General features: G+C 50.2%; 1 protein-coding gene across 7 annotated transcripts in view; it reads left to right on the top strand.

The window, feature by feature from the left end:
• SAG (S-antigen visual arrestin) overlaps positions 1–7,612 on the top strand; it is a 34,991-nt gene extending 27,379 nt beyond the window's left edge. Inside the window, exons 12-16 of one of the 7 annotated variants that reach the window (XM_008690321.2) lie at positions 1,146–1,223; positions 2,139–2,162; positions 3,699–3,754; positions 6,950–6,965; positions 7,383–7,612. In XM_008690321.2, the coding sequence (XP_008688543.1) occupies positions 1,146–1,223; positions 2,139–2,162; positions 3,699–3,754; positions 6,950–6,965; positions 7,383–7,488 (280 nt within the window). In that variant the 3' untranslated portion in view covers positions 7,489–7,612. Of the gene's footprint in view, positions 1–1,145; positions 1,224–1,462; positions 1,576–2,138; positions 2,163–3,698; positions 3,755–6,949; positions 6,966–7,382 lie in introns of those variants that run through there. The other 6 variants (XM_008690322.2, XM_008690324.2, XR_005837072.1 and 3 more) reach the window with 6 other exon arrangements.
• Positions 7,613–12,126: the final 4,514 nt, after the last annotated feature.

Raw genomic sequence — 12,126 nt, 5'->3', positions numbered from 1 at the left:
TGTCCAAGGTGTCTCCCATGAAAGGGATCCCTGGGCTGGGGTCCTTGGGCCCAGAACCTGCCCCATACTCTCAGACCTTTCTCAGACCTCTTAACACAATCATGCCCTGCCTTCTGCCTCAAGCCTTCAGCTTTCTTGGCCGTGTTGTCTATTGTCACTCACATTGTTGTAGCTATTGTGTCATGATGTTTTTCAGACCTTAACTCCTGTGACTGGGCGTCCTGAAATACTTAATGTCCTGGCAACGGATGGCATATGAGATAATAATGTGTTATAACGCCCAGCACAGTGCCTGTCAGACAGTGGGAGCTCAGCACCTGTTAGTAGAACCTGGAAGGGCAGTTTTTAAGGGGGAAAGTTAGACTGCACCCTCTTTGGGGACACAGGCAATGGCCTCATTCACTTGTGTTCATTCACTTCAACAAGATGCTGGGTGCTGGGGCCAGAGCACAAAGGAGGGAGACCCATGCTGATGGCAGGTGGCCAGGAAGGCTTCACAAAGGAGGGTCAGCGTCAACGTGAGGTCTTAGAGAGCAGAGGAGGAGGGCATTCCAGGCCGGTGTGTGCCAAGGCTGGCGCATGGGAGACCCTGGGGCATAGCAGGGCATGAGGTGGCAAAGGCAGGCAAAGGCCAGCTCACAGATTGCCTGCCAGGCCATGCTGAGGCTTGACCCTGGGAGAGCTCTCTGGCTGCAGAGTGGCTGAGAGCTCAGGGAAGGGGCTGGGCCTATAGGAGGTAGGTTACTGAGATAATAGGAATAGCCTATGGAGGACTCAGTGGTTGGCCAGGGTTGGCAGGTGGGGCAGAGGGAAGAGCCAAGGAGGACGGCTCGGGGTTGGAGGGGTGTGTTTCTGGCTCACAGGCAGGTGGATGAACATCAGTGGAGACAGCAGGAAGAACCAGGAAGCACACTCTGCCCTCTGAACTTCCAAGGGGGGAAATGCCAAGCTACCATGCAGGAAAGGAACCCCCTTCCCTGACTATGGAAAGTTCTAGGATTTTGACAGCTTGGTTGAATTCACCAGTTCCTTAAGAAGATGCTCCCATTATAATAGGCTTGTCTAGAGGTGAGGGGTTTGCTCATCCAATCTTTGCTTTCTGCTGCTCCTCTGCAATCTTCCACTTTTCCTTTCTGTTTGAGCAGAATAAAGGAGGGCATAGACCGGACTGTCCTGGGCATCCTGGTGTCTTACCATATCAAGGTGAAGCTCACGGTGTCAGGGTGAGTGTCCAAGAGCCAACGCGGTGGGCTCTGTCTTGGCCTCGCCCCGTCTGAACTCTTCCTTCCCTGAATGATTGGGAGCCAGCAAGGAAGAAAGATCTACACTTTCTATGGATGACCAAGTAGATTTTGGGAGAGATTCTATTTGTCTTGTGGTTGATTCTGTTTCATCTGACATCACGTGGAAAAAAGTAGAAGGAGCAAACTCTGCCAAGTTCTGCTTGGCGGAAGTGCCTGCTCACGTGGTGGAAGCTGACATGCAAAAAAGGGAAATCCATTTAGTGCTACGTTGCCCTTCAGGAAAGAATGGCAGCTGCCGAACAAATTCTCCGTAGATCTTCATTTTTGCATGGTAGGAGGGAAAGAACTTGAATTCTCATTTTTCTTTCAAATCCCATTGCCAAAGGGTCTGGCCTTTTACCTTGACAAACCATCAAAGGCAAGTCCATGCATGCATTCTGTGATTCTAAGTCAGTAAAGAGGTCGCCCCGTTTTGCCCGGGGCAACAGAGTAGTGCGTGGGTTGATTTCACAAATCGTGGTACCCCAGTTTTGTAGTTGTAGTGTTTTTCAAAGTGCGTGGCATTACCTTTGATTTTCTCCGAGAGGATCTAAAACGGTAGTTTCTTTTAGTAGTCAAGATAAGTAAATAGCAGGTATTCCACAAAGACCTTGTGGTTTGTTCTTGAACATCAGGGCTTAGACCTAAGTGATTCCTCTTTTCAGCTAAACCACTTGAGAAAGAGATGATATCACAAGTAGAGAGGAAGAGTCAAGTTGAATATTAGGGGATTGCGAAGATCCTGTAAGCCGTGAGTGCGGAGTGTGCCTGGGACACGCCGACCTCTGAATAATGGGAAATAAGGTCGTGCTACCATTGGAACACTCACCAGCCCTGTTTGCTTTTGTTTCCTAGCTTCCTGGGAGAGCTCACCTCCAGGTAAGCCTCATCACCTTCCTTCCCTGTTTGATTCTCGGGATATCACAGGGAACCAGTCTGGGGTTCAAGATAGTCATGGTGAAACCTGGTTTGGTGGCAGTTATGCTCAGAGGTGTTATGAAATGAGGCCCACTGCCTTCCGGAGGCATTGTGTGAATGTTGCCTAATCGCTGTGAGGCTGGGGATGTTTCCTCGGGACCGTAGCTGAACCTCCCCTGGGCAAGGACACACACACACACACACATACGCTCAGAAAACTGGCATGCTCCAGGCAGCTGCCATTGTGTCTGTGTGTCTGAGTGTCTGTGTGTATATAACATGAAGCTTACCACCTGGACCATTTTAAAATGTACAATGCCGTGGCATCAAGGACATTTAAAATGTTGTGCAACAGTCACTGCTCTTTGGCTCCTTCGTATTTTTACCACCGCAAAAGGAAACCATAGCCATACCTATTAAGTGGTCTTTGCCGTTCCCCCCTTTTCCTGGTCCCTGGCCACCACTAAGCTTTCTATCTCTATGGATTTGCCTCTTCTGGATATTTCATGAAAGGAATTGGGCGGTATCTGTCCTTGGGTGACAGGCTTCTTTCATTGAGCATCACGTTTTCGGGGTCCATCCGTGTTGTAGCCTGTGTTAATACTTCATTCCTTTCTATGGCTGAGTAGTATTCCATGGTGTGGACAGACCACATTTGGGTTCTCCATCCAGCAGCTGGTGGACATTTGGGTTGTTTCCACCGTTCTGCTGTTGTGACTAGTAATGGCTACCTTTTTCAAATCGTGCCCAAAGCATGAGGCCTGAAGCCATGTTCGAGGTATGCGCTGACCTTTGGGACTCCTTCATCCTGGCTCTTACCGTCTCCTTCCCTCACACGGAACCCAGAGCCCATCTGCGCTGGGGTCTGACCGCAGTCACCTTGTAGACAGATGTGCTTTGACCAAAGCCGTAACGTTGGGGTAGGAGGTGGTGGGTCCTGGGTGAAGCAAGGAGAGACCCTTGCTTTTTCACTCCTTCCTTTCCGTTCTTCCTTGGTCCAGATTTGTCCTCTGTTCTCCTTCCTGACCCCTTTCCTTCCTTCTTTTGTATAAATTCCAAGTCACCCCGAAGCCCTTCAGCTTCTGGAATTTGGCGGGCGCTGCTCATTTCTCCTCTCTAGCAAGCGACTAGGTGACTGTTGACTCAGAGCGAACACATAAAAAGTCGTGTACATTTTGGCAAGGTTTTTCCCCCAAAACTATCCTTTCTCTGGGATTTCACCTCTCCTTTACCCACCGTAGCACATCACTGGACCTAATAACCAGGAGGAAGGGGAGCCTACAAAACCTAGCTGTCTCCGCCATGCCGAAGTGAAGTTTCTGGACCACATTCCAGGGAATACACTTAAAATTCCTCCTTGACCACTTCCTGATTTCTGGTTTGTTTTGAATCTCGCTGAATCCTCGTCCAACTTGGAATCTCTGCAGCCCCCACTCTGTTCTGTGTGCTTTATAATCCCGCGTGTGTCCTCACCCATCTGCATTCTCTTTTTTCCAGTGAAGTGGCCACTGAGGTGCCTTTCCGCCTCATGCACCCCCAGCCCGAGGACCCAGGTCAGTCACGCGCTGTCTTGGCTTTCTCGAGTCATTTACTACTTGCAGATTTCTTATTTATTCATTGCTGGTCGTTCCTGACCACAGCCCCGGTGGACATTGCCAGGTGCTTATCACCCCCACGGTGGCTCGGGGCCAGGCCACAGAAGAGTGTTCATCTCCTCATCCGCGAGCCACAGCCTGTCCACTTCCAGTTATCACGTGGACGACAGAGCATCCCTGCTCTTGGACATGGACTCTCTTGTGGGGTTTTATCAGGGATGACTTACAAGCAGAAGCCCTGATGGGAATAGAACTGGATCGAGATTTAAAGAAAATTTAGGTGAAAGATACATATGCGAGGCTGAGGCTTTTGCGTTTCATTTGGAAACATTAACAGGCATTCACAAGATGAGTATTTTTGGCAGTGGGGATTGTGATGAGAGTACAGAAAATACTAGGAAAAAAGGTCACGCCGGGTTCTTGACGCCTTGGATCCTTTGAATTGCAAATCCATTGGCTCTTGTGTGGATGTCTGCAGTAAATGGAGCGATGGTTGTACAACTCTGCGAATATAGTAAGAACCACTGGACTGTGCATGTCAGTGGGTAAATTGTGTGGTATATAGAATTAGAGCTCGATATGGCTTTTAAATATGTATTTTTAAAGATTTTTATTTATTTGAGAGAGAGAGAGAGAGCAAGGGGAGGAACAGAGGGACAGGGACAAGCAGACTCTGTGCTGAGCGTGGAGCCCCATGTGGGGCTCAATCTCACGACCCCGAGACCAGGACCTGAGCTGAAATCAAGAGTCGGGTGCTCAACTGACTGAGCCACCTAGGTGCTCTGATATGGCTCTTTTTAAGAAAGTAAATGGAGCAGCAAAAAAAATATGGTGTAATCCTAGAAATTCTGGGGGAAAATTCTCCTCTGTGTTAACGTTAAGCTGCTTCGTTGGCAGGAAAGGAAAATGGACCCGTGTGAAAGAGAACCCTCTATAGGTATAGTAACAAAGAATATTTCAAGTAAAAGTGCCGTAAACGGGACACTTGGCTGGTTTAATTGGAAGAGCTCACAACTCTTGATCACAGGGCCATGAATTTGAGCCCCATGTTGGGCACTGAGATTATTAAAAAAAAAAAATTGTATAAACAAGGAAGATTTATTTTTCTTATACATTATAGCTTTTTGTATCTTGATCATGAAATGGCCTTTAAGATTATTTATTTATTTATTTATTTGAGAGAGAGAGAGAGAGAAAACACAAGCAGGGAGGAGGGGCAGAGGGCAAGGGAGAAGCAGACTCCCCGCTGGGCAGGGAGCCCGACACAGGGCTCGATCCCAGGACCCTGGGATCATGACCTGAGCCGAAGGCAGACGTTTCACTGACTGAGCCACCCAGGTGCCCCATGAAATGGCCTTTAAACACTAGAATGAGCCCCCCTATTCATTTTGGGTTTGTCTCAAAGTATTTTTCCAAATATTCTGGATGCAAATAGTCAGTGTACTTTGGGGAAAAAGTAGTTTGACCACATTTTTCTTATTAGTATCTGCTGGTATCATTCAGATACTATTTTTTAACTATGTGAGATTGAGATGCATTCTGGTCCCTTTCAAGGACATTTTAAAAGAATATTTTAAAACCATGACCTGAGGCGATGCCATCATTTATGCCAGACTGTTTCCTGGAGCTGTGAACAGACTTTTCGCCTTAACTTGGGGGAAGTGGGGCTCTTCCTTTTCTGGGTATGACATTTTCATGTTCCAGGCGTGATGGCCCTTCCACTGAACATACCGCAATGTCAAGACTAAATGAGGATCTTTTGTCCTGTGAGATTTCAGGGAGAAAGGACAGATCACCCCGTGGCCTCAAAATTCTGAGTTCCTGAGATTGGAGTCATAGGACTTTCATTCACAGGAGTGCTCACATCTTACTTGCCTGGTTCCTGGCCCTGAGCCTAGATAGGTAGACTAAGCAGAAACAGGGCTAAGCTGTCGCTAAGAAGCTCAGCCAGGGCCTGGGGCCGAGTAATTTATACCGAATAGTAAGCACCACAGAAATGCTACCAAGTTTTTATTATCCGCTCTCAAGGGCATCTACAATGGAATGCAGGTGTTGATTTGATTCTCTTTCAGGCTTGTGGTCCCAGGTAGTGTAATTATGCTAGCACATGGGGGCCCAGGATGGTTCCTGCCAGGGGGACTCTCCGTTGGTCTCCTGTGGTTAGCAGCCTGCACAGACACTTCCCTCCCAGCGCCTGAGAGATGCGAGCCGAGGCTCTCCATCACTGTGGTGCTTCCGAAAAACCCTCTGGAGCTGTTCACTCAGCTCCTGCTGGCTCACCACTGAGGGCTACAGGACTTTACTCGGGCGGCAGAAAGCTAAAGGAACACACGGACAACGACAAAGAACCACTCAGATGAATAGCAGTTAATCAGGGGCTGCAAAACATACCTGAAAATATAACCCAACGACAACAACAAGATGATCACCGTGTGAACAGAGACCAAGCCCTGAGGGACCCGGGAATGGTTCACCAGTTTGAGTGCGCCCCCCAGCCATGGGAGGTGCTGGTTAGACATCCAGTCCCAGGACTCGCCCCTTGTGAGCCGGGCCTGAAGGTGTGAGATGGGCCCGGAGGGTGGGTCATCACCGCACCTGGGACTCTGCTCTAGATGGAGTCCAAAGGACACGAAGGGAAAAACGCTTTGAAAAGAGAGAGCATCCCAGATGTGGGGGTATGGCTTGTTGTGGTTGGGGAGGTGAGGGCGATGTGTTCTGTAAAGGAGGCTGGGGTGCCGATGTGCAGGGAGAAAGCCTCCCTGGCAGCTGGAAAAGGCAAAGAGACAGGGAGTACATGCAGTTGTTGTGAAATGCGCGTATCTAGGCTTCTTTCCCCTCCAACTATAAAGTCACCAAAATAAGACATTTTCCAGGTGCAGCTATCACACAGAATTTATGCTGTTGGGGGCACCGGCGTGGCTCAGTTGGTTAAGCCTCTGACTCTTGATTTCAGCCCAGGTCGTGATCTCAGGGTCGTGAGATCAAGCCCCACATTGGGCACCATGCTGGACATGGAGCCTGCGTGAGATCCTTTCCCTTTCTCTGCCCCTCCCCCTGCTCACGCGCGCTCTTTCTCTCTGTTTCTCTCAGAAGAAAAGAAATAATTTATGCTGATGATTCTCTCTCTCTCTCTCCTTTATTCCATGCTTACAGCTACGGCAAAGGGAAGGTGAGCCACTGCCCTGAGTTTCCCTGTGTTCCGTGCCTTCCTCCCTGGGCACAAACCGGCTTTGGGGTCTTTTTGTACACACTGCATGCTCCGAACACATCCCCAGGCTCTGGTTTCTCCTTCTGCTCCCTAGTCCTCTGGCTTGCACACACACCTGCATGTGCACACACGCACACACTTGGTTTTGCTTGGCGTGTGTGTCTGCTCTGTGGGTTCCTTCATTTTCTCTTCTTCGTGTTTGCTAAAGAGATTTTACATGAAAAGCTGTGAGGAGAACGGCTTGGTCCCATGCCGCATCCTGTCGGAAAATCTTGATCGCTTCCTCTGTTGCAAAGGGAAGACCAAGGATCTTGCTTTGCTGGAGCTGCGAGCTTCCAAGAGCGTGTCATGATCAAAATGTTCTTCGTTCTGTTTTAGTTTTCAGGATGAAAATTTGGTTTTCGAGGAGTTTGCTCGCCAAAATCTGAAAGACTCGGGAGACACTGAGGACGGGAAGAAAGACCGGGAGGCCGGGGATGAGTGAAGAAGGCGCTGGGAAGCGGGGTAGTTCACAGCACGATGAGCCACGCTCCACAGTTAGCCCTTTAGTTACGCTAAATGCCAAAGTGTGAGTCTTCCTCACAGAAATAAAGTTCGTTGTGCTGCGATCTGATTCGATCTGATTCGGGCTGGCTGTTGAGGGGGCAGGGTGATGTCACTGACGAGGAAGCTGCAGCCATCAGGGTTCTGTGTCTCAGGTGGGGGAGGGCAGCATCTAGAAAGGGAGCCAGACCGGCTCAGTGCTGGCTCATGGAGGTGGGAAGATGTCCCGTTTGGTGTGCTCACCGGTGGAGCCTGGTGTGCCCAGGGCTTTCGCCAGGGGTCCTGGGGTAAACTGCTTCCCTGGAAACATATGAGGGCAAGGGGGAGACAGTGTTTCTAATGACCTGACCGATCCTAGCTCCATGGCCCCCCAGGGGCCTCCTGAGATAAACAGGGCAAAGGACAAATGTGGCCAAAACACTCTTCATCACTAATTTAACCAAGTCCCTCTTTGAGCTCTGAGTTGTTGGTTAAGTCTCTCTTGAAAGCAAGCAATGAAATCAGATTTGGCTAGTTTAAGGGAAACAGGGAGGGAGTGCACTGGGAGGACCTTGGAGGGGCTCAGAGAATGGAATTAAAGGAAGAATCTGAGTAGCCACTCCTGAGGTGGGCAGGGATCCGAAGCTCCCGGGGCTGCCCAGGGCCTCAGGGTCCCGCCCTCTGGGCAGCCATCCTCGCGGAATGGTGGCCCCACACTGGATGCCCTCAGTTTCGGGGTCTCTGGTTCCAGTGGGCAGGTCCTGAGCAGGAGAATCTGGCTGGCGCAGCTTTGGTCAGGTAGATCAATGCCCTGTGGCCAGTGATGGCAGCACCCAGCCCTAGGAACAGTTTGTGCTAGAAGAGGGGGCTTCTCGGTTAGAGTGTCTTCACTGAGATTGGGTATGTGTGTGGTGGGGGGGAAGGTGGAGTTGAAGGGGAGATGGGATGACGGAGGTGGCACCAGGGCCCTGTCCTTTAAAGTCCCCTTTCTGGCCCATGGTACACCCCAGTCTTGGGAGCTGCTACCAAAGGCCATAGAGGCGCTCAGGGGAAAGTGTAGGCTCTGGACTATGTTTTAGGGGAGTAGGAACAAAGGGGTGTGCAGCAGGTCACCCCTCACAGAAGGTAGGAGGGTGAATGGGAGGGGACATGGGCAGGGTGGACACTTGGGGTCAGGTCTCCGGGACCACGAGCAATGGCAGAGAGCTGGACAGCAGCATGGGCTCCGTGCACACGAAGGCACCAACATCTGGGGTGGTTCAGCAGGATTCCAGGCTGGCTTGTGTCCTGGGGACTGGGAGTTAGGCTGGAGGCTCCACTTGGGAACCTTGGACAGGATCCCACACACAAAAAACAAGGTGTGGAGTTTGAAGCATTCTGACACAAGGATGAGGATTCATTTCTGGAGAAGGACTAATAATAGTAATAATAATAATAATACTGGGCCTTTGACCTGTGGGTTTGCAGGGTCAGACACAATTTCTCCTTTGTGTTTTCTCCGTTTCCAAGGAACAGCCCCACTCCAGCTTAGGCCCCCTCTCAGGCGACTCAGGAAGGATCAGGGCGGCAGGCAGGCTGCTCTGGGGATCGAAGCCCTTCCTCTGTTTACGCCCAAGCGCGCAGGCCAGCTGTGGTTGGCTCCCGCCGGAGATCCTGGGCAAGCGGGCACCTGGGAGTCCGCTGGGCAGTGCCTGGTGAGAGGACCAGCCCGTTGGTTCCTGCATTGCTTGACCCCAGGACATCCTAAGTCAGGGTGAATGTTAATGGGCCTGACCTTTGGAACAGTGTGGGTTAGAGGTGGAGTGAAAGAGCTGGAAGGCCAATCCGCTGCACCAGAGGTCCGAACGGCCCTTGCCCTCCAGGTTATTTTGGTACCAAAACGCCCAGCTCACAGACTTCCAGGTGCTGGCTAGAATATAGCCTGCAGCTGGTCACCCTGGGGAGGGTGAGCGGGTGGGAGCAGGAAGCAAGCAGCCCGCTGCTCCGAATGGGATGTGGAACCTTGCCTGGGCTGGGCCTGCGCTCGCTCACCTGTCTGCCGGCGTGTTGTCAGGATGCTGGATGTTCGTGTGCAGGTCAGATGTGTGGCCCATGGGTTCCCGGGTAGGTGCATTGGAAGAGTTGAGAGTGCTACACAGAGAGAGTGGTGGCTGGGAACGTGGGACGAAGTTCTGCAACCAGCAACTGGAGGGCTGGAGAGGAGGGATCATACTTACCAAGCACCTGCCTTGTGGTAAAGGCACTTTACCTCTTGTATCTTGTCATGAGAGCCACGCTTGTAAGTGGGGCCTGTCACAGCCGTTTGTTAGATGAGGAAAGTACAGTTCAGAGATGTTATGCACCTTACCCAAGGTCACACAGCCGGTGCCAGTAAGAATCAAGACCTGAACTCTGGTTTCCCTGAATCTATCATCAGCCCTTTGTTCACCTTCTGATGCTGAGACTTTGGGGGCTCGGAGGGGGAGGTTAGCACTCCTGACTCAGCAATGGCTGCCCTTAAGTTCTTTTTTTAAATCGAAATGTTATGGAGATAATTGTAGATTCGAATGCAGTTGTAAGAAACAATACAAAGAGATCCTGTATTTTCCCCAAGGGTAACATCTTGCAAAACTGTGGCATGCTATCACAAAGGACATGGACACTGGTACGGTCCACCCATCTGCTTCCGATTTCCCCAGTTTACTTGTACTCGGGTGTGTGTGTGTGTGTGTGTGTGTGTGTGTATTTAGTAAGCTACAATTTTATTACGTGTGTTGCTAGTTAACTTCCTCTCAGAGAGTCTGTTTTCCTCTCCCTGTAACACTTCCCATCGCTCCCCTCCCCATTTAAGGCCACTGTCTTCATGGTTTACCTCACTAATCCTTGGGGGGATGCAGTGGGTGGGGACCCCAATTGGGATGTTTGGAAATGTAATGGGGGTGGTTTTTGGTTGTCACAATGCCTGGGGCCAGGGAAATGATAGGTCACACGCAGTGAAGAAATGTCCCGCTCCAAATGTCAATCATAACCTGGGTTTGGGGTAAAATAAGTTTATTCCCATGTGTCGAAGCGCATCATGCATTCTAACGGGAAGTGGGGTTTTTTTGACAGGAGGTGCATGCACTTTTGCGTTGACAAGTCGAGAAGGATTAGGTTGGATGTGAAGTGTGTTATTACTGCCACCTTGATATGCCCTTAAGGTGGGGTAAACTCAGGGAGGCGCACATTGTTAGAGATGATTCACAGCGTGACTCATTCCATAAAGAGGCACCGGAGGGAATGTGCTCTTCCAGGCAAGCCACTTCGGGGGAGATCTCCAAGGGAACAGCGCCCGGCAGTCACAGAACAGAAAGGCTTCTCTGCTCATCACAGGAAGTATGCCAGAGTTAGGATTCTCCGATTTAGGAACAAAATACGATTCTTAATGAGCCTAATGCTCTTTTAGAAAATACACTTTTTACTTTCAAGTAGTTTGAGAGTTACAGAAGAGTTGCACAGTTAGGACCGTGAACTCCTCCACACCCAGTTTCCCTTGCTACGAGCATCTCACGTTGGGATCGCACATCTACCACGCTTAATGAATCCATAGTGACAGGTTATTATTAAACTAAAGCCCGTTCTTTATTCAGGTTTCCTTAGTTTTTAGCGAATGTCCTTTTTATGTTCCAGGATCCTACATGACATTTAGTTGTCACATCTCCTTAGGCTCCCCTTGGCTGGGACAACTTATAGGACTTTTTCATGATTACAATATACTCCTGTCAACTCACGTTCATGTCTCTGGCTTTTTGCCTCTCAAATGGATTCTAGAGCTCAGATGTCCCCTGAGCGTCTGTTGGGTGTAGGCGACAGCTCACCCAAGCACCTCTAACTCAGTTTTTTAAAAATATTTTATGTATTTATTTGACAGAGATAGAGTCAGCCAGCGAGAGAGGGAACACAAGCAGGGGGAGTGGGAGAGGAAGAAGCAGGCTCCCAGCAGAGGAGCCTGATGTGGGGCTCGATCCCAGAACGCCGAATCACACCCTGAGCCAAAGGCAGACGGTTAACGACTGAGCCACCCAGGTGCCCCCGATGAATTGCTTTTTAATGCCCTCTCTGTTTCTAGTCTTTTTTCCTCTGGATCATTCTCTGTCCAGATACATTGGTTCCTCTGCTTTAAACACGCTTCAGTGGCCCCCATGCCCAATGATGCAGTCCTTGCTCCTGAGAATAGCACAGGTGGTGCTCTGGGTCCAGCCACAGCTGCGCACCCTCCTAGCCTCCTCCTCCCCTCCCCCTCCGCTCAGCAGCAAACTTGCCTGGGAGTCTCTTGCCTTGTTGTGTTTTCCTGGAAAATTCCCTCCAACCCCTCACCTTTCTACTCAAATCTCCAAACCCTGCTGGGGTCACCCCTCTTCTAGATAGCCTCCGGACACCCTTGACAGAATTAACTCTTAGTTCCCCCCCGTTTTGCACTTCCGTGTCACACTATTTGTAATTAATTGTTACAAAACAACCAACCTCCCTGGGGATGCGGGACAGGCTCTCCCCAGTGCCCATATTAGTTGGCTCTGGCTGTCATCACAAAGGACTACAGACCGGGGTCTGGAGGCCAGAAGTCTGAAATCAAGGTTGGCAG

Source organism: Ursus maritimus, unplaced genomic scaffold, assembly GCF_017311325.1.
Source record: "Ursus maritimus isolate PB19 unplaced genomic scaffold, ASM1731132v1 scaffold_1, whole genome shotgun sequence".
NCBI lineage: Eukaryota > Metazoa > Chordata > Mammalia > Carnivora > Ursidae > Ursus > Ursus maritimus.
Note: the sequence above shows the minus strand (reverse complement) of the source record. Positions and strands in the feature narration are given on the sequence as shown.